Below are 21,643 nucleotides of genomic sequence, written 5' to 3'. Positions count from 1 at the left end.
AGCTTGTCTCTTGGCAAACACTCCTGGGCGGGAGAAGGATGAGGGAACAGGAGGTCCTGCAGGCGTCGAGAAGACTTGGGAAGCCAGACTCCAGACCCCCGGCCCCCACCCCAGACTTCCGGACCTGGCACATCACCCTCTCTCTGTTCCTTCGTCTGTTTGTCTCTCTTTCTCTCCCTCCATCTCTACCTCTTTATCTACCTTTCTGAAACCGTGCAGAGAACTAAGTTTTGAATCAGACTGACTTCTCCATTACTGGCCAACTGCCTTGGGCAGCCTTTCTCTCCCCACCCCACCCCTGCCTCGGTTGTCAGTTCTGCGAAACGGGTATACTCTTCCGGTCAGGAATGACGAGACAGTGCAAGAAGGGCAGGGTTGGCCGGAGCAGGGAGGTGATGGTGGCCAGCAGAGAGCCGCCTGGGGGTTGGGAAGCAGGCGGGCCACACACGGGGTCCCTGTCCTTCACTGAGCCTCTCGCTCTTTCTCCACCCCACAGCCCCCCGGCGCCCTCGCGGAGCATGAACATTGAGGATGGCGTGCGCCCGCAGCTCCCTGTGCCCCCCACTGCCGCCCGGTAGGATGTCCTGGCCCCATGGGGCCCTGCTCTTCCTCTGGCTCTTCTCCCCACCCCTGGGGACCGGCGGGGGCGGCGTGGCCATGACAGTGGCGGCCGGAGGGGGCTCCCCGCCGGCCACCTCCTGCCCCGCGGCCTGCTCCTGCAGCAACCAGGCCAGCCGGGTGATCTGCACGCGGAGAGAGTTGGCTGAGGTCCCGGCCAGCATCCCTGTCAACACGCGGTACCTGAACCTGCAGGAGAACGGCATCCAGGTGAGCTGGGCCAGCAGCCAGTGGGGGCGGGGGGGCCACAGGTGGTGGCCGGGTCCTCCTGCTCGAGCTGGCAAAGGCCTTCTGGGTGTCCCCTTGGCACTTATGAGATCCTGTTTGCATCCTGTTAACTTGAGCTCAGTCTGTCTGGGTTTTCTCGCGCGAGGTTCCCTGTCTTTGTGCCAGCGTGTTGGGCCTCAGGGGTAGGACCACCTGCCTGCCTCCCACAGTGCAGGACAGGTGAGCCCATGGCCTAGCCCCGGAGTCACAGGTGTGCAGAGCGACCCTTGCACGAGGCCTCTGTGCTGTCCACACGGCTCTACCCGCGACATGGCCTTGGGCTGCTGAGGGCATGACTTTGCGCCTCAGTTTCTTTATCTGAAAAATGGGGGATGACAGAGCCCCTGCCCCCAGGGGCTGGGTGAGGACTGATGGGTTTCATACTTGTCAAGGACTTAGAATCTTCTGACACCTGGTGAGCACTCCTTTGCTGTGCAGCGTGGAGCTCGTGTGCCCGCTTCCCGGAGGTGGTGTGACATTTGGAGATCTAAGCACTCTCACTTGCCCGGTCCCGTGTCGGCATATGGCTGGGGCTCCGATGGGGCACTTGCCATCCGATTCGCTGTGACCGTGACTGAGGTGGGCTATAAATGATGCTTTGAGAGCAGAGCTGTGCGTTTTTAATGCAGGGTCTCTACTCTGTTGGCATCTGGGGCCTGGTGGGCTCTGGCTGTGGGGGCCGTGCCATGTGCTGTAAGATGTTGAGCAGCATCCCTGGCCACTAGACACCAGCAGCAACACCCCCCGCCCACTTCCCCAGATAGCTCCAGATGTTGCCAGATATTCAGGGAGGAGGGATTGCCCTAGTTGAGAACGACCATTTTAAAGACATGTGTCAGTACCCCACACCATGCAAGCCACTCCTGACCCTGGTCCATAAAGCCAGGAGAGAAGAGGGTTCCTGTGTGGTGTCCCAGGCCACTGGGAGCTAACATCCCTTCCCCCATGGCACACCCTGGTCTGTCCCTGGGAGGGGAAGGGGTCGGTGTTCCCCATCGCCCTGTCCTGGAGAGCCTGGGGATGGGGTTCCCCTCTGCAGAAGAGAGGGGATCTTTTAGGGACACAGCACCAAGGGGGCTGCCAACATCAAGAAGGCTGTCCTGGGTGGCCACGGAGCAAGGACCAGTGAAGCCAGAGTTGGGGTCCAGAAACAGAAGGGGCCTTGTCCCATTGCCCCAGCCCTGCTCCTGCGGGATGGTGTCCTCCGGCTCCAGGCCCTCCTCCTCAGCAGCGCCCCTTTCCTCCCCGTGCGCTTTGAGTCCACCCTGCATTCTCAAGCTCTAGTCTCAGCTGACCAGCCCCTGACTCCTGGAGGGGTACTGACACCCTCACTTTGTTCTCCCCTTACATGCCCTTGTTCCCTGGACTCTGTCTGTCCGTTTCCGTCCTTCATTTCCTCATGTGACGATCAAGACGTGGCCAGCGCCAGCTCAGTGCCAAGCCCTGGTTTTGGCCGTGAGCGGGATGGGCAGGCCCCTTCCCTGCTCCTGGGCGGCTCACCTTGCAGAAGGGAAGAAACAGTAAACAGACGGGATGGCATGTTTCCGGAAGGGGCGATGTTTGCGCATTAGGAAGTGCTTCTGTGACGAGGGGCTGCACCCACAGACTCGTCCTGGCGACCAGAGATGCCCTCCCCCAGGCCCAGACCAGCCTCCCAGTGGCCACCGAGGCGTGCTCGCCTCTGCCTAAAACCCCCTGGCAGGTTCCTAGACTCTGGAATGAAGTCCAGGCTCTTTATTGTGATAACAAGTCCTGTGCCGCTGGGCACAGCCTGCCAGCCTTATAGTTGACACCAGTTGCCCTCCCAGGGCTGAGAAGTTGCTCAGGCCACCGCTCTGCCTGAATTCACCTCTCTCTGGCCCTTGGGTCCCACAGGCAAGCCTCTCTTCACTGCCTTCCAATCTGGGCCCACAGACTCCCCCTCCAGACATCCGTGCCCTCGCCCTTGACGCCTGTGTTTGTTAAATATCTCTTGGTTGTCTTCTGGGTAGGGGGCAGTAGTCTAGGACAACCAACACTGCACCTCCCCCAGCCTGCATTCTAGACATAGGCATGGTCAGTAATAAGTAAATGGTGTGTGTTCAGGATGCTGAGGGCTGTGGGAAAGGGAAACAGATGGGGGAAGGGGATGGTGGGTGCAGGAGGAGGGGTGGTTGGCTGCGGCTTCAAAGATGTGAAGTCAGGGTGGCCTCATGGAGAAGGTGACATTTGAGCAAGAGATGAAGGTGGAGCCTTGTGGAAGGGCGTTCCAGGCAGGGAGGACCGCAAGTGCAAAGGCCCTGGGGTGGGAGCCTGCCTGGTGTGTGGGAGGAACAGCGACAGGCTGGTGTGACGGGAACAGAGAGAGCCAGGAGCGAGGTTGGGAGGTGAGGGCAAAGTGACAGATCCTGCAGGGCCTCATGGTTATGGTAAGGACTTGGGCTCTCCTCTGAATGAGACGGGAGCCATTCTGAGCGGAGGGCAGGTGGGCTGCTGACTTGGGTCTCTCTGGCCGAGGTTTGGGAGGCCTGTAGGGCACATGGATCAAGCGCCAGGGGGCCTGGGTTTGAATCCTGGATCTGCTGTTCCCTTGCTGGTGCAGAGTTCGGGAGAGAGATGCCGGGAGCTCGGCTGGGACCAGGCTGGTTGCGGTGGAGGTGGTGAGAAGTGGGCAGATTCTGGGTCTGTTTGGAAGGTGGAGACAACAGGATTTTCCAGCAGAGTGGGTGTGGGAAGAGGGAAGAGAGGATGACTCCCAGGTTTTAGGTCTGAGCTGGCCCCTTTGCTTGGGCCTGTTTGCTTGGGTGTCTGTCACCCCGTCTCCCAGGCCTCTGGCTTCCAGACTTTTGATCCACATCCCTGTCAGAGGAATGGAGCCCCATGGACGTGGGTGAACTTATTTGTGAGTCATGCGCAGGTCTGCTGTAGGCATGTGTCGTGCGCCCTCAAACCGCCTGCTCCCCCAGGGTGGAGAGTACCCTGCCCCCAAGAGTGGACTCTTGTGAACATTCAGTGAAACGGGCCTCCCTTCGGGGACACCCTGCAGCTGGGGGGCGGGAGTGAGGCTGCCGAGGGAACCATCAGAGGAACTTGAGAAAATAACTTTTTAATTATCCAAATAAAAAAACGAAAAAAAGAAAAAAACACCCCTAGTCCCACCGCCTAGATATAAATAACTACTGTTTATATTTTGTTTTAAAGCCTTCCTGGCTCTTTCCTGTGCCCATGTCAATGGATTTTTAAATTATTTATTACAGAATGAATGCAAATTAATTTAGAAAAACTAGGAAATACACCTAAGTAAAAACACAGGGACAAAAGCCAAGCGGAATTCGACAGACAGGTAACTCCCATTAGCATCTAGTTCTTTCCGTTCAGATCCTCTCCGCGCAGGCTCCCGGTGTGCGTCCGGTGGGCAGCCCTGGCCAGCAGATTTCTGCCTTTTTTTTTTTCTTTACTTTTTGGAGAAAAAAATGAAATCACACCACTTGATACTGGTTTGCAGCTGACTCTAGACACCTGAGCGCGTAGTAGGAGCATCTTTCTCCCTGACGCTCGTCTAAAATGTCAGTGTTAGTGGCTACGTGGGATCCCGGTGCATGGCCTTCCCATTACTGCACCGGTCGCTTCTTCCCAGTGTCGGAAGTGATAGAGACAGCCCTGTGGTCAGCATCCCCGGTGCGCATTCTTGGAACTTCCCAGAACCCGCCCCTGGGATAAATTCCTAGAAGCAGAATCTCAGGGTCAGAGGGAAGACGACAGAGGTGCTGCCGACAGGTCCTGTGTGTCCTGCTCTCTGATTGTCCTTCCTCACAATGGCTGGTACTTCCCCCGCACTCGCATGGCAGTGTGTGTGCGTGTGTGTGTGCGTATACAACACACTCACATACGCGGCCTGACACCAAAGCCCCAGAGAAATGGCCAGAGTTCTGGGGATGCGAGAGTCTGCCCTGTCCTGTCCGTGGTCACTTGCTTGTTGTCTGGCTCCGCACTGATGGTCACTCCCACGAGGGGGGGGCCTTCACCGTGCTCCCTGCTGTATGCCCAGCACCTGAACAGAGCCTGGTACACACTGGGTGCTCAGCAGATGTTTGTCCATGGAGAGAAGAAGGCCGGCTCCCGAGCTCCCACCTTGAGGACTTGGCAGTGTGTGTGTGTGTGTGTGTGTCCACCGGCCTCTCTAGAACAGTGCATCCACCTTCGGGGAGGGCTCAAACACTGTTCTGAGACATGACAGGGACAGCATGTGCCCTTCAGGAGCAAAATAATTTTCAACTATCTGCAGTCTTCCATGGGTCCTTAATTGTTTCTGATGGGACAGGGGTGTGCAAGCCCAAAGCTCAAGGAGATACCCTCTAGGCAGAGGCCTGGAGATGCCCCTTCCCCCTACCTCCCAGTCCCCACGCCACTCAGGCCATGTGTCAGTGCCCTCACACCTCACACAGCCCCCCTGCACCCCCCCACAGGCCTGCTCCTCCTCCTAGAGGCTGGGGTCCTCCCTGGCACTGAGGCCTTGTGCCTTCTCCTTCTTCCTCCACTGCCTCGTATCCACGTCCCCACTCTGTTCCCCTCCTCCCCACAGCCAGTTGTCCTAATGTGTTTACTGTGGATCCTTCTGCTTGTGTGTGTTCTTGCAAAATGCTTATTGTTGCTTTGTGTGCATGTATTTTTAATTTATGTAAATGAAGCTGCATTATAGATGGCTTTCTTTGTCTCTCTGTTTTCACCCAGCCCGGGTTTTTAAGAGCCATCCACATCGGGGTGTGTGCGTGTGTGTGTGTGCGTGTGTGTGTGTGCGTGTGTGTGTGTCTACTCTGTTGCTTTAACTGCTGCAGAATTCTCCTTGATGGGTGTTCCCCCCCCCGCCCAGTTCCTGCCCTCCACCTCCTAAGTCAGGACAGACACCTGGGAGGCATGGAGCTGCCTCCACCACAAATTCTCCCTTGAGACCCCTTTGGAAGCTGTGTGATAACATCTTTGGCATACACGCCAGGGGGATCGCTGGGTCAGAGGTCATGCACGTACTTAACCTAACGAAGTACCTGGAGCCATGGAGCTTTCAGGGAGCTGCCCGGGGTCCCTCGGGGTCCGCCATGAGGTCATTTGGGCAGGGTGTGAGAGCACTCGACTAGGAAGGGTGCCTCTGTCCTAAGAAACCAATCCACCCACCCGAAAGAGGGGCTTAGAGGTGCTTCAGAGAGTGAGCTCGAAGGATGGCCCAAGGGCCAGAGGGCGGAAGCCGGCTCAGTTCTTGGGCATCCTGGCATTGGTTCTTACAACAGAATGTTATGCAGCTTTTCAGAACAGAGCTTCAAAGAATATCCAATGGCACAAGGAAATGCTTAGAATAGGCTCCTGAGCTCTCAAAGGATGCAAGTAGGACGTCCCATGTGTTTTCAACACTGCAGGGAAAGCAAAAATAAAATGCGGGGACCACTCAGAACTGTTCATACTGCCTTTCTCTTCGCACTAGTGTTCTGGAGGATATTGAGTTTCTTCTTTTCCCTCTCTTTAACGTCTGAATTTTCTTCAGTGAGGGCACTGCGTACTTTTTGTAATCAAGGAAAAGTTATACTTAAAAACAATACGTACAAAAGGTTGTACAAGCTGAAGACAGAAGTCTGTACTGGGATTTGCTCACCTGCCCCTGGAGAAGGGAAGAGAAACCAGTTTGCTGAGCGCTGACCCTGATTGGGGGGTGGGGGGGTGGACTGGGAGTGCTTTTCCTGCAGGGACCTCTTCATTCCCATGAGGACAGAATTACTTCTCCCATTTCACGAGACAGCCCCTCCCCTGACTCCTCACTTCTGAGCCTCACACAAAGAATCTCGTGTCTACACTTCTGTCTGCCTGGCTTCTGTGTGCTCCCCGTGGCTGCCAGGGCTCCTCCTTGTCCTCCCTCAAAGCCACGGCGCTTCCCCTCTGACCCTTTTATTGTTGGATGATATTCTGTCCCATGAAGTTACCACCATCTCTTCATCCATTTCCTATTGATGGGCATTTGGCTTGTTTCCAGTGTGGGGTTCTCCCTCGTCCTGACTTTAGATTTAGACTCCTCCTGAGCCCGAGCAGGCACAGTGGAACTCCTCCCTGTTCATTCCGTGGAGAGGGGCCTGTGTGCTGCGGGCTGGAGAGGTCCCTGCAGGAAAAGCACTCCCAATCCCCTTGCTCAGGGTCAGTGCTCAGCAAACTGGTTTCCAGGGCGCCTTGGGCTCGGGCCTGACTGCACACCTCTGGGACTGTCAGCGAGCCACAAAGGTGGTGGAGTCCGACACCATCGGAGCTCAATCCCACAGGTGTCCCCCCTGTCACGGGGAACCGTCTGAGCCTACCCAAGACAGAACCCTTCAGGACGTGGCCCCGCCAGCCTCCTGCATCACTGGGCCCTCACGCTGGCCCCCTTCTGCTCCCGCTCAGCTCAGCGCCTTCACGCTTGATGTTCCTTCTTTCTAGAATGCTGTTCCACTCTCCCCTTCATCTGCTCAGCACCAGAACTTATGATTGTGGGGGACAGTGAGGTGTGACTCACAGCTCTTCCTGGGGTACATTATCGAACCCGTCTGGGCCTCAGTTTCATCATCAGTGAAATAGGGATAATAACATAGAGCTGCTGAGAAATTCAGTGCCTTCGTTCTTTGGACAAACAGACTGAGCGCCACTATGTGCTAGTGGGGGATGCTGGTCACATGGGGATGCAGTATCACAGGAGGCAGCGTATGTATATGCGCTCCTGAGGACCTAGCAGGGGACCCTTGCGAGTGGCCTGCTGCTGAGCAGCTCTAGCAAGTGTTGACAGTGAGACTTTTGTCACGGTCACCCTGGTCTTTTTTTTTTTTTAAGATTTTTATTTATTTATTTGACAGAGAGAGACACAGAAAGAGAGGGAACACAAGCAGGGGAAGTGGGAGAGGGAGAAGGAGGCTTCCTGCCGAGCAGGGAGCCCGATGCGGGGTTCGATCCCAGGATCCCGGGATCGTGACCTGAGCCAAAGGCAGACGCTTAACGACTGAGCCACCCAGACGCCCGCCCCCCACCCTGGTCTTTACTGACTCAGGGAAATGTCTCAACCTCAGAGGTGCCTTCCCTGAATTCCCAGTCAGGTCAAGGCCCCCAATGCCCATGGCATCCCAAATGTACTGATCACACTTGTGCACACTTGTCAAGTCACCACTGGCCCAAAACACAACCATGAAATTAACAAATCAGAAAAGGTCTTGCCATCTTACAGAGCCGTGTGGCCTCCCAGGAGAGGGACAGGTGGGGGTCCCCGTGTTTTAGTTTGAGTAGCTAAGGCCTGAGAGACAGAAGAACCATGTCTCCCCCTCCATTAATTACATCACCTCTCTGAGCCCGCCTCTCACCGGGGAGGGTGGGAGGAGGGGGATGTGTGTGGCCCCCAGCCATGCTCCAGGCTCTTTCCACAACAGCCCTGTGAGTAAGTCCTGTTCTTACCCCATTTCACAGGCTGGGGAGACCATGGTGTAGGAGAGGAAGGCCCTTGTGCAAGAGGCCACAGTCCGGAGAGGAATTGGGACTTAGCCCAGGCAGTTTGGCTGCAGAACTGGACATTTTCAACACTATTCCAGACGTTTCCTAATTCGTAGTTATCTGGGCTCTCTGTATCCCTGGTGATACAATCACAACATTGTATCAGAGTCCTGACTCTGTCCACACAGCCAGCCCCTGCTCTGGCCTTGTCCTTCCTCACTGGGACACTCGCCCCAGCTTCCTCCGGTCTTCCCGTCCCCCGCTGTTCCCCGCCCCAGTCAGAGTCACCGCATCATCCCTGGACTTTAAACCGGCTAGTGCTCCCCTTGCAGCGAAGACCCTTCCCAGGCTGGCCTGTCCCTGACCCAGCCGCACCACACTCAGGCTGCCCTCCGCTGGGCCCAGACACTGCCCAGCCCTGCCCTTCCAGCCCTGCGGAAAACACACCTTGACCTTGAATGGCCACGGCCACGTTCTGCACTTGCCTGGTACCAGGCACCCTTCCTCGAGGGTTCCAGATATCTAGTTTAACCCTCACGACTATGATACCCAGAAGTGAGTCTCGCCCCACATAGAAGCAGGCTCCACGCTGGGAGCTGCCCTGAGACCATGAGTCCCTCTCCCTGTACTGCCTGCGCATCCTGTGCCTGCCGGGCCCTGGCTTGTTCACAACCCTGATTCGTTTATTGAGCAACTACCGTGTGCCAGGCTCTGCTGTAGGCACAGTGAACAGGACCTGCTCTGTGCTCCTGATGGAGGTGGGAGCTGAGCAATCAGTGGGGGGCGGGGGGGGCGCGGGGGGCCAGGGAGCCTCCCTGGGAAGGAAGGAGGTGTCTGGCCCTGGCCTGAGCCTTCTCCTGGTCCCGCCCACCCACTGCCTTAGGCAAAGCTGGGGTGTACTTAGCTCCTGATATAGACCTTACCTCTCCTCCTCAGGCATTATCTACACCCAGGTTCAGATGCCTGTCTAGGCTAGGGGTGCCGGTGCAGAGGTGGGGAACAGGCCAGACTCCACCAACAGGGCAAGGCTTGCCGCAGGAGGCCTGAGAAGGCAGCTCCTAGGTGGATGAATGGGAGGAGATGAGGGGGAGGGCAGGAGGGATGAGTGGACGGAGGGTCACACGCGTGAGTGAATGGGGCGGGTACCTGGGAGGAAGAGGTCTCACGGAGCAGGGATGGTTAGGAGGCCTTAGCAAGGAGAAAGGCTTTTTTTTAGGGAGCCTTGAGTGACTAGTGCCCTGAGCAGGTGCAGAGGCTGGGATGGTGTTCCGGGAGGGGACAGCATGAGCCCAAGTGTGGAGGAGGAGAAGGAAAGTGACAGAAGCTCTCAGGCACTAAGCTCCTAATGTGTGAAAAGGCACTTAATCCTCTCATCAATCCTAGGAAGTAGATTTTATAATCCCCTTGCACAGATGGGGAAGCAGGCCTAAACTTGACCCCAAGTCACAGAGGTAGTAAAGGCGCAGCCATCAGGACTCCAGTGGTGTGACCAGCAGGCTACGGGGCTCACGAGCGAGAGCAGCCGGTGGGGCTGGGGCAGGGAAAAGACAAGCCTAAGTCGGCCTGGGGTGCTGAGGAAGAGTGGAGTTTGGGCTCTCTCCTCTCAGGTGAATAGTGGGGGCCGCTGAGCTCTGGCCAGAGCCCTTCCCCACCCACCGCCCCGTGCAGCGGTGGAGGGCCGGCCCGTGGGGGCTGAGAGTTGGCTCCAGCCACCCTCACCCAGCATGGTTCCTGGAAGGTGGGGCATGGAGCCTCTGGGCACCTGCCGGTAGAGCTCAGTGCCAGCATGGCCTGGAACCTTCTAGCAGGTTTAGAACTTGTTGGGCCGCGAAGGGGTGGGGTTGACAGAAACAATTATGGATTTCACTGAAGGAGATACTGTGTTCTAAATGGCCACCCTGCCCCTGGGTTGTGCTGAGTTGCTGTGATACGGGATTGTTCTCACTTAGTCCTCAGGGCCCCTGCACCCATGTTACAGAAGAGGACACCGAGGCCCCGGGAGGCTGAGTCTAGGCCCAAGAAGCTCAGTGCAGGAGCCCCCAAGCCTGCCAGGCTCCCTCAAGGAAGTCCCCACTGAAAAGAGAGGCACAGGGCCCTTATCTCAGGGAAGGAGGAACTACAAGAAATCATCACAAAAGCACTTGGTACAGGAAAACAACGTTTTTAAAATTTTGAATGCAAAAAAACGTAAGAAAAGACAGTAAGCTACTAAACTTTGTTATTGGTTCATTACATTCAAAATGTATAAAAACAATTTATCTTCATAGTGTTAAGATGAACAATTCACTTAATCATTTCCTACCACAGTTAAATTTTTAATAAAGGATTTCTTGACAGTTTAGTTTCTTAAAAACCCCAACAGAATGCAGTGGGGTTTTTCAGTGTTAGTGATGTTTACCTACCATAGCTGAAGTGGAAAGTCCCCTAAAGAATAGGCCAAGTTCCAGGATGAAAGGAGAGGAGAGGTCCCCCTTAGGGTTGGGAGTGGTCCTCGATGGGGCCCCCTTCCCTTGCCTGACCGGCATCTGTACCCTTGATACTGAGCACAGAGCCAGGCGCACGTGGAGGAGGGCTCAGCAAACGTGGGCTGAAGAAGTGAGGGGCTGTGGGTACTTGGCTCTTAGGTAGCTGTCAGAAGCAAGACCCCAGGATTACCTCCTCTGCAGCATCACAGAACATCAGTGTCCTTCCAGGCCCAATGTCCACTCCAAGACTCCAAGAACCAGTCCCCACCTTGTCCATCCTACCCTGGGCCAGTGGTCACAGGAGTGCCCCGGTTTAAGATGATCTGCTTGGGGGGGGGGGGGGCGTCAAACTGTGCTGTGGAGCAGCCCACACCTGCCTCTCCCCCTGCAGGCAGGGCAGCACCTGCGAGCTGTTTACACCATCACCACTTAAATGATCATTTGCATAATTATTATGTTTAGTGTCCTCCCCACTTGAGGTCAGGCTCTGGGAAGTCAGGGCTGCGTCTTTCTTTTCCACAGCTGGATCCCCAGAGCCCAGCAAGATACTTGACACATAGCAGACACTCAAAGAATATCTGTCGAATGAGCAAATCAACACGTGGGGTAATGGTTGAGCAAGGAACAGGTGCCACAGCTCAAAGAATACATTGGAAACAAGAGAGAGCCCAAGCCTCTTGGCTTAGGGTGGACAGACGTGACGGAGACTTCATATTTATTTAGATTGAGGAGAAGCAGACTTCGAGTCCTGGTTCCGCTACTTTGGAGCTGTGAGACCGAAGGCAGGTAACTTTTCCTCTCTGCAGTAAACCATCAGATATGAGGGGAGACAGAGACATGTGGCTGATAACCCCCACGTGACAGGATTTCCACAAGAGCTAAATAAGATCACCACCTCAGAGCATTTGGTATGGGGTCTGGTACACAACAGGCACTTAACAAATAATGGCTTTGCCCTTCTGCCTCATCAGGAACCTGCCCAGGATGATGCTTTATTTCAGAGTAGGGATGGGATCAGCCTTGTATTGCTTGGGAGGAGAGGAGAGGAACCAGCTGACTGTGGTCTTTAGGTATGCATGTTAAATTTTAAGGGTGACCACTGGAAGAAGAGAAAGGGAAAACATATAAATTCTAAACTAGAGGGGCACCTGGGTGGCTTAGTTAAGCATCATGGCTCAGGTCACGATCCCAAGGTCCCGGGACCAAGCCCCACGTTGGGCTCCCTGCTCAGCATGGAGTCTGCTTCTCCCTCTGCTTGCCATTCCCCCTGCTTGTGCTCTGTCTCACTTGCTCACTCTCAAATAAATAAAATCTCTTTTAAAAATTATAAAAAATAGTAGATGAGGGAAATGGACTAAAAAGAAAATCAATGAAAAAGATGGCAGGAAAGAGAAGGAATAGGCTGCAAAAAATCAGGACAAACAAAAAGCACGAAATAAGAGAATAATTCCCAATGTATTAGTAATTACAATAAATGTAAATGGACTAAACATCCAGTTAAGAGACAGAGATTTTCAGACTATATTAAAAACAAAATCCAAAAGACACACCTAAGACACCAGGTCAGAATGGATGAAAGCAAGTAAGATGGCACATGCTGACCAAAAAAAAAAAGAGTAAGTTGGAACCAGTTCTGTCACTGAGGGTTTCAGCACGTTGGCATTGTCACCCAGGCCAAAAGGTGTGCAGTACACAACAGCTGACACAACTGGGGTGCTCTCCAAACCTGAGCCTTGTCCATTCTGGCCACTCACTCAACACGCTTGGCTGAAGTTGGCCATGAACCAGGGGACAGGGAATGCGGAAACCATGCAGATGGCGTCCACTCATAGCCTAGCCAAGAGGAAGGACGCATTAAGCCAGTGTGATAGGAGAATGTGTATGACATGTTGGTGAGCAGGGGAACGAAGAGCGCTTGCTGGAGGAAGGCAACTGGAATTTCCCAGAGAACAAGGAGGAGGATGGCATCCCAGGCAGGGGGCACGGCCTGTGCAAAGGCAGAGCACAGACAGCATGTGGAACCCGTACATCTCCCTGTGGCTGGAGCAGAGGAGAGGCAATGGGACAGTCCTGCAGGGCCTCTGACCCCAGGTCGAGGGTGATAGGGAGCCATGGGAGGACTGTGAGCAAGGATGTGGTGGTGTCTGAACTACATGTTAACCAATGTAGAGGAAAGATGCTGAGGAAGAAACTGGATGCCCAAAGTTGGACAAATGGCCATGCTCACTATGAGCTGAATCAACAATTTTAAATATATATATTACTGCATGTTTGCCATGTCCCAAGCACTCTCGATCTCATCCAAGCCTCACAGTAATCCTGCAGTACCTGTGAAGAAAGTGGGCTCAGAGATATTAGGACACTCACCAAAGGTCACACAGCTGGTCAGGAGCAAAGCCACGATTCAAACCCAGACCCAGCAACTCCCCACTAGGCTGCTCCCCAGGCATCCTGCAGAGGAGGGAGAATTGACTGGGATCCTGGTAAAAATAAAAGCACTCACTATTTAAAGCAACCCTACAGCACATCTTCAATAAAACCAGGCTTCCCTTTGCAGCAACACCCCCGTCCTCCTTAGATCTCAAGTGCATTAGTAAAGTGATTGGGGGGACCCCACCCCCCTTGGAAATGCCCCTCAATCTCCCTTCACACACGCCCTTCCCATCGCTCCTGAGACAAAGCACACAGAGCAGGAGCGGCCTCAGACTCGGCCAGCAAGCACCTGATGGACATACGGTAGTCGTGGTCGCTCTATCCAGAGGACCAGGGAGACGTGGGCTGGAATCCCAGCTGTGCGCTTCCCAGTGGGCACAGTGGGCCGCCCTACCGAGTCACTGGACCTCACTGAGCCTCGGCCTCCGGGTTCACACCCCAGCTCCGCTGCTTCCTCATTATGTGACTTCACTGAGCAGGTTCCTTCTCCGAAAAGTAAGCCTAATGACACCTGCCTTGCAGGGCTGGTGGGGGACAGCTGAGGTGACCAACGAATGCTCAGTCCAGAGCCTGGCATTTGTCACCTCAGCTCAGTGAGCACCTGCAGTGCCAAGTCCTGTGCTGAGCAAATGTCAGCGATTCCCTTGAATCTTGAGGACAACTTTGTAAGGTCGATGTCACAATGCCCTTTCACAGCAAGGACCCCCCCCCCCCCCGCCGCTTGCTCCTTCAGAACTGCTTTATCCCCACGCAATAAAAAGCAATGGATGAATGAATAAATGAGGGACATTTGGTCTGGATCCAAGGGAGTGAGCAGGAATTTTCCAGCAGAAAAAAAGGGAAGGACATCCTGAGAAGAGGGAACAGCATATGCAAAGAGAGTTCCAGGAGTTGTTATTGGCTAAGTGACACTGGAGTGAGGACTGCAAAGGGCAGGGGGCCGTGCAGAAGGGAGGGGAGAGGCAGGCAGATGCCAGGCCAAGCAGGGCTTCTGATGTGGGCTCAATTTCCTCTGAGAGCACTGGGGAGCCATGGAGGGCTGCAGGCCCACCTTCCACCAGGAAGCTGGGCTGGGGGGCTGCACTGAGAACAGGGACCCTGGAAGGAGGGAAGAGCAGGTGGGCACACAGTGCTTTCCTGCTCAGCTTGCAGATGGGTTTGCTGGGAACTGGGGAGGCCCCAGAGCTAAGTGCCACGGAGACTGGATGAGGGCAAGTTGTCTTCGGCTCCTGGGCCAGCAGCCCTTTTGTGCTAGATTTCTCGGACCAAACTCTCACGCCTAACCTTTTAAGAGCCCACTGCATTCTCCCCCTGGTGATTAGCAACAACCGGATCCTCCTCCTGCTGCTGCAGTTGTCCTTACTATTATTTTTAATAGAAACGGCGAGTGAGGGCCTGCTTTGTGCCGCACCAGTGTTTCCCAGGGTGATGATAAAAGGCACCCTGCGAGGAGGGTTCTGTGCTTGTGATGTTTGGGAAACCCAGAGTGGAGCAAAGTGGAACCATCCTTCCCCACAGGACTTCCCGGACTTCCAGCCCACAGCAGTGGCGCCTCCAGGAGGGACTGCGCGGCTCTAGACGTTTGATCAGGGAAGCTTTTTGTTGCTGCTGTCGTGTAGCATCTCATGGGATGAGCCCGGGTCTCCCCGGTGCTCCGTCGTTCTCCCTCCGAGGAGGGAGCCGAGGCTGCAGCCACCCATGTGGCCACGGGAGCCGGGTCCCAGGGCTTCTCAGAGTCCTGGGGCTGCGCCCCCTAGTCTTGGGTACAGGCTGGTTGCCTGCAGAGACCCCGGGCCAGCCCTCCTTGAGGCCAACCTGCCAGCGTGCTCCGCCCCTCCCCTGGCCCCCAGAAGTCAGATCCTGCGGGTGCCACCAGCGAGCTTTAGACCAGACTCCTTCATGTGATAGCATTTACTGGGGTTTCGTCCCGCTCTAAAAGTTAGTCACGTTTACTGCAGGAAATTAGAGAAGGCAGAAGTGTATTTCGGAAAATAAATAACTGACCCTGGCAATTCCATCTCAATGTCCCAAAGGAGGTATAACCCTGGGAAACAATTCTAAATAGCCATGAAAATTGTTTTTGAAGCATATATCATGAAAGGGAAAATACAGTGTAATACTATTTTTTAAGTTTTATTTTTATTTAAGTAATCTTTACCCCCGACGTGGGGTTCAAACTCACAACCCCAAGATCAAAGAGTCACACACTCTACTGACTGGCCAGCCAGGCGCCCCTACAGTGTACTACTACTATTAAGGGGAAATGCAGGGCCAAGGAGAGAATACTATGTCACCAAAATTTTGTGAAATATAAAAAAAAAATGTAAAAAAGAGATATATCCCTGCATTATATGCAAGGAAAAAAGATTAGAAGGATGTATGCCAAACTGTTAAGGTAACATAAGTAGAGGTCCTTTGGCTCATTTTTCTTTTCTTAAGACTTTTTCCTGAAATGAGTATATATTACTTTTATCAGCAGGGGGGAAAAGGCGTACGGAAATTTGCTTTGTTATTCTAGCTCATGTCCACTGAGGCCGCAGGAGGTTTTAGCTGATGTCCCTTCCCAGTCCCTCCTCTGAGCTGTGTTTTCCCCGGCCACCCAAACTCCATCCCCCTGTTCCTGGAAACCATTCACATGATCTGAGAATCACAAAGTTTTAACAGCCCAAATGTATCTCCTCGTCTGTCCCTTTCACCCTGAGCCCACAAAGACTCCCTCCTCAGGCCAGGTGCCCAGGGCTGTTCTCCTCAGGAATCTGGTTTCCACGGAGGGAAGGACCCTAGGGCACCGCTGCGACCCCTGGAGGGGCCTGGACTCTGATGATAAGGGCATATAAACAGCAGAGGCAGGGACTGGGGGGGGTGGCACGGGAGCTGGGTGTCAAAGGACAGATGTCAGGAGGCCAGAAAAAAAGTGGGGAAGGTCTTCCTGGCAGAGCGAACAGCAAGTGCAGAGCCCCAGAGGCTGTGTTCTGGGACCTGCCGTGAACAGGAAAGGGAGGAGGAAGGGGAGGGCGGAGACTGGCTCTTATTATGGGATGGCACTATCGGGGCGTCATTCCTGGTCTGCGTCCGTGTGGAGTGGAAGAAACTTGTGCTGGGAATAATGGGGCTCCTGGAGGGACCAGGGGTGTGGGCATAAACAGAAGTCTGGGACCAGGTATCCAGGTGGGAGAGGAAGAGGCTGAGTGCGGCTGGGCCATGGAATGGAGAGGAGGGAATGGGACAAGCAGGGCCGGGGAGGGGGGGGGGGGACTGGCGGGCCCCAGCGCGTGTCAGGCTCACGTCCCTGATTTTCAGTTAGATGGTGCAGTAGGGGGCTCTCTGAGCTGCCCTCCACAGGCTCCGATCCCAACGGTGCACACGTTACTGAACGCCAACAAGAGCCCCCAAGTGCTCTCCAGCGATCGCAGTGTGGCCTCCAAAGTGGCTCTCATTCTCCCTTCACGGCCAGCCCTGGATGGGAGGCCCAGAGAGTCCAGCCACCAGGCCCCATAGCCAGGAGGTGGGGACGGGATGCAAACCAGGCTCTGTCTTCACTGCGCAGATGGTGTCCGAGCCACTGGCCACCTCCGTGGGCCTCCGTTCCCGCCTTTCGGAAACGGGCACTAACAGTCCTAGTTCATAAAGCTGCTGGAGGATAAAACGCAGCTGTGTTCACAAAGCCTCGAGGAGTCAAGGAAGCGCCTGGTAACCTGCACGGCCTAACAGGATGGCCACACTGGCCACACAGGGCCGCTGAGCGCATGGGCTGTAAACCACACATGGAGTTTCGAAGACTGTGTGCAAAAAGAGGGTAAAATATCTCCTTCGTAAGTTCTCATCTTGATTACATGTTGAAATCGTAATATTTTAGACATATTGGGTTAAATAAACATATTATTAAAATTGATTTCACCTGTTTTGGTTTTGGTTTTCTTTTTTTAATGTGGCTTCTAGGAAATTTAAAAAGTAAATATGTAGTTCACATTGTATTTCTGCTGAGTAGCACTGACATGAGTAGTGGCTGTTGCTACTCTGTGATTATGACAGTGTCAGGAATATTATTGTTCCTTAAGCTGGGTGCCTCTCAAGTACGGTCTTTTTAAAAAATAATTCTTTATTTACTTAAATATCTTTTTTTTTAAAGTAGGCTCCATGCCCAGCTCCAAGCCCCAACGCGGAGCTTGAACTCATGACCCTAAGATCAAGACCTGAGCTGGGATCAAGAGTCGGACACTTAACCGACTGAGCCAACCAGGTGCCCCTAAAAAAGCTTTTTAAAGTGTTTTGCTACTTATTATAAAAGTACCTTGGGTTCATTAAAGAAATAAGTAAATAAAAATTGTCCATAATCCCTGACAGCTGGAGTTCACTGCCAAGAAGAGCCTGGAGTATGTACTTACGGTCTTTTCTTGGTGCATATATGAGTATAGCTAATTCTTCAGCTTCTTTTTAAAATTCTACAAAGTCACAGGGTGCCTGGCTGGCTCAGACGGTGGAGCGTGCAACTCTTGATAAGGTTGTGAGTTTGATCCCCACACTGGGCGTAGGGATTATGTAAAAATAAAAACTTTAAATAAAATAAACCCTACAAGGTCGTGACCACATAGTATGCTGTTTGGAGTTCTCTATTTCCCCTTCAATATTATAACGCAAGCATTCCCTCAAGGCGTTAACCAGGCTTCACAAATGCCATGTGATGCCTGCGTGATCGGCCACGCCTCAGTAGACCCGGCACTGTGACTACTAAGGAGAATCTGGTAAGATTCTGCCTCCCGGGCCCAGCCCAGCACCGCCCCTCCTGTGGCCCCTCAGCCTCTGCCCTGAGAGGTGGGAACCAAGTTCAGGGGCTAAGAGGCGGGACTCTGGAGACAGATGGCCTCAGTCAGATAGCAAGTCTGTCATCTCCTCCTTTGTGACGTTGGGCGAGTCACTGCACCTCTCTCCGCCTCCCGCTAAGATGGAGATAATTCATAATCCCTCCTGTGAAGCCCTTGAGGCCAGATGTTCTGACATCTGCTGGTAAACGGTGAGGCACTAATGTCCAGCGCATATTTTATACCGCCTGCTGGGACCTTCTACCCCTTAGCAAGTGTGGGACTAGTTCTAGAGTGAAGTGTTTGAATAGTCACATGAGTGGGATCAATAAAAGCTCTAAATAGCTTCACATGAGTTCTGATCAGGCTCTACCACCGAATGGTATTTTGGTGCCAAAGTTAGGGAAAATCTTCCGGTTTTCGGGGCTTTATGGATTTCACAGTCCCAGATACTGAGTAAGTACCTATCTCGTAGGACAGTTTGGCAGATTAAATGAGTTGTTGCCCATAAAGCATTTAGAATGGTGTCTGGTGCCAAAAAGGGGCTCAGTGCCTGTTAGCTGTTGGTGTAAGTATTTTTTTAATCTTTTTTCCTGAGGTGTAATTTACATGTCACAAAATGCCCCTGTTTTCGGTATAGTTTGGGGAGTTTTGACAGTCTTATTCATCCAGATAGCCACCACCCCAGCTGAGAACATTTCCATCACCCCAGAAAGCTCTCTCATGCCCTTTGCCAGCCTGGCCTCCCCCCACACACTTAGAGACCACCACTTAGCACATGTAGGACGTGGGATGGACGGGACCCTACCACTCACACTCCTTCACGTCTGGCTTCTTTTGCTCAACACCACGCCCGCCCATGAGATTGGTCGTGTGTATCCATAGTTGCTTCCTTCTCAGGAGCCACAGTGTTCCACGGTGCGGACACAGAGCGTGGGTCCTCGAGCGGTTGGCAGACATTCGGGTCATGTCTGGTTAGGCCATAATGAACACAGGCGCTGTGAGCACCCATCACAAAACCTGGGAAGGACAACTGCTCTCCTCTCCCTCCGGGAAACACTCGGGAGTGGGCGGGCCCGGTCGTAAGTAACGTGTGTCATAACGTGTGTCACGGTGTGTTGAGCCTCGTGAGGAACAAACTGTTTCCCAAAGGGGTCTTCCGGTCTCACACTCCCACCCGCAAAGAGGGAGGGGCGGCCGCTCCGCACTCGCACGGGCCAGGCGTGGGGACGCTGCGGTGATTACCAGTCGTTCAGGCCTCGTTGACTGGTGTCTCCCCTCCCCCACCCCAGGTGATCCGGACGGACACGTTCAAGCACCTGCGGCACCTGGAGATCCTGCAGCTGAGCAAGAACCTGGTGCGCAAAATCGAGGTGGGTGCCTTCAATGGGCTGCCCAGCCTCAACACGCTGGAGCTGTTCGACAACCGGCTCACGACGGTGCCCACGCAGGCCTTCGAGTACCTGTCCAAGCTGCGGGAGCTCTGGCTGCGCAACAACCCCATCGAAAGCATCCCTTCCTACGCCTTCAACCGCGTGCCCTCCCTGCGGCGCCTGGACCTGGGCGAGCTCAAGCGGCTGGAGTACATCTCGGAGGCGGCCTTCGAGGGCCTGGTCAACCTGCGCTACCTCAATCTGGGCATGTGCAACCTCAAGGACATCCCCAACCTGACGGCCCTGGTGCGCCTGGAGGAGTTGGAGCTGTCAGGCAACCGGCTGGACCTGATCCGCCCGGGCTCCTTCCAGGGCCTCACCAGCCTGCGCAAGCTGTGGCTCATGCACGCCCAGGTGGCCACCATCGAGCGCAACGCCTTCGACGACCTCAAGTCGCTGGAGGAGCTCAACCTGTCCCACAACAACCTGATGTCGCTGCCCCACGACCTCTTCACGCCCCTGCACCGCCTGGAGCGTGTCCACCTCAACCATAACCCCTGGCACTGCAACTGCGACGTGCTCTGGCTGAGCTGGTGGCTCAAGGAGACGGTGCCCAGCAACACGACGTGCTGCGCCCGCTGCCACGCGCCCGCCGGCCTCAAGGGCCGCTACATCGGCGAGCTGGACCAGTCGCACTTCACCTGCTACGCGCCGGTCATCGTGGAGCCGCCCACGGACCTGAACGTCACCGAGGGCATGGCCGCCGAGCTCAAGTGTCGCACGGGCACCTCCATGACCTCCGTCAACTGGCTGACGCCCAACGGCACCCTCATGACCCACGGCTCCTACCGCGTGCGCATCTCCGTCCTGCACGACGGCACGCTCAACTTCACCAACGTCACGGTGCAGGACACGGGCCAGTACACGTGCATGGTGACGAACTCGGCCGGGAACACCACCGCCTCGGCCACGCTCAACGTCTCGGCCGTGGACCCCGTGGCGGCCGGCGGCGGGGGCGGCGGGGGCGGCGGGGGCGGCGGGGGCGCCCCGGGAGGCGGCGGCGGCGGCGGCGGCGGCGGCTACACCTACTTCACCACCGTGACCGTGGAGACCCTGGAGACGCAGCCCGGAGAGGAGACCCTGCAGCCGCGGGGGACGGAGAAGGAGCCGCCGGGGCCCACGACGGACGGGGTCTGGGGCGGGGGCCGGCCGGGGGACGCCGCCGGCCCGGCCTCGTCGTCCACCACGGCGCCCGCCCCGCGCTCCTCGCGGCCCACGGAGAAGGCGTTCACGGTGCCCATCACGGACGTGACGGAGAACGCCCTCAAGGACCTGGACGACGTCATGAAGACCACCAAGATCATCATCGGCTGCTTCGTGGCCATCACGTTCATGGCCGCCGTGATGCTCGTGGCCTTCTACAAGCTGCGCAAGCAGCACCAGCTCCACAAGCACCACGGGCCCACGCGCACCGTGGAGATCATCAACGTGGAGGACGAGCTGCCTGCCGCCTCGGCCGTGTCCGTGGCCGCCGCCGCCGCCGTGGCCGGTGCGGGGGGCGTCGGCGGGGACAGCCACCTGGCCCTGCCCGCCCTGGAGCGCGACCACCTCAACCACCACCACTACGTGGCGGCCGCCTTCAAGGCGCACTACAGCGGGAACCCCAGCGGCGGGGGCTGCGGGGGCAAGGGCCCCCCGGGGCTCAACTCCATCCACGAACCTCTGCTCTTCAAGAGCGGCTCCAAGGAGAATGTGCAAGAGACGCAGATCTGAAGCCGCCGGGCGGGCCCCCCCCCCCCCCCGGGGCTCGGGCCACACCGGGACCCTCCCCACGGCCCCGGCCCCCCGCAGGGAAGGTCGGGGAAGGAGGGGCCGCAGCCCCGCCCGCGTGCGCACCCCAGGGCGGCTCACCCCCCGCGAGGACAGGGCGGGGGCTCCGGGAACGGAGCCCCCGCGGTTCTGGCCGCACCCCCCCCATCCCAGGCGAAGGGAGGGGCTGCAGGATTCCGGAGAAGTGGCTGGAACCCTCCGCTTTTCCTCCTCGCGCTCGCAACCGACCCTTCCCGGCCCTCCGCCTTCCAGGAAGAGAGAGGAGCTTTTGGGGGGGTGTCCTTTCCCCTCATCCCCAACGACCCTCCTTTTACGGTTCATTTTTTGCAGTTTGACGCCCGTCCCCCCTCCCGCCCCTCTGCCCTCGAAACTGAAGAGACAGACGCGCGGT

At 55.6% G+C, this 21,643-nt stretch overlaps 1 protein-coding gene across 1 annotated transcript; it reads left to right on the top strand.

The window, feature by feature from the left end:
* Positions 1–531: 531 nt before the first annotated feature.
* Positions 532–21,195, top strand: LRRC4B (leucine rich repeat containing 4B). Its single transcript, XM_028091489.2, has 2 exons — positions 532–828; positions 19,342–21,195. Exons 1-2 carry the CDS (start codon positions 532–534, stop codon positions 21,193–21,195), a joined length of 2,151 nt encoding a protein of 716 aa, XP_027947290.2.
* The last annotated feature ends 448 nt before the right edge of the window (positions 21,196–21,643 follow it).

Source organism: Eumetopias jubatus, unplaced genomic scaffold, assembly GCF_037043125.1.
Source record: "Eumetopias jubatus isolate StellerSeaLion01/CBP00866 unplaced genomic scaffold, mEumJub1_p1.0 scaffold_10, whole genome shotgun sequence".
NCBI lineage: Eukaryota > Metazoa > Chordata > Mammalia > Carnivora > Otariidae > Eumetopias > Eumetopias jubatus.
The sequence above is the reverse complement of the archived record's forward strand: the minus strand, read 5'-3'. Positions and strand labels throughout refer to the sequence as shown.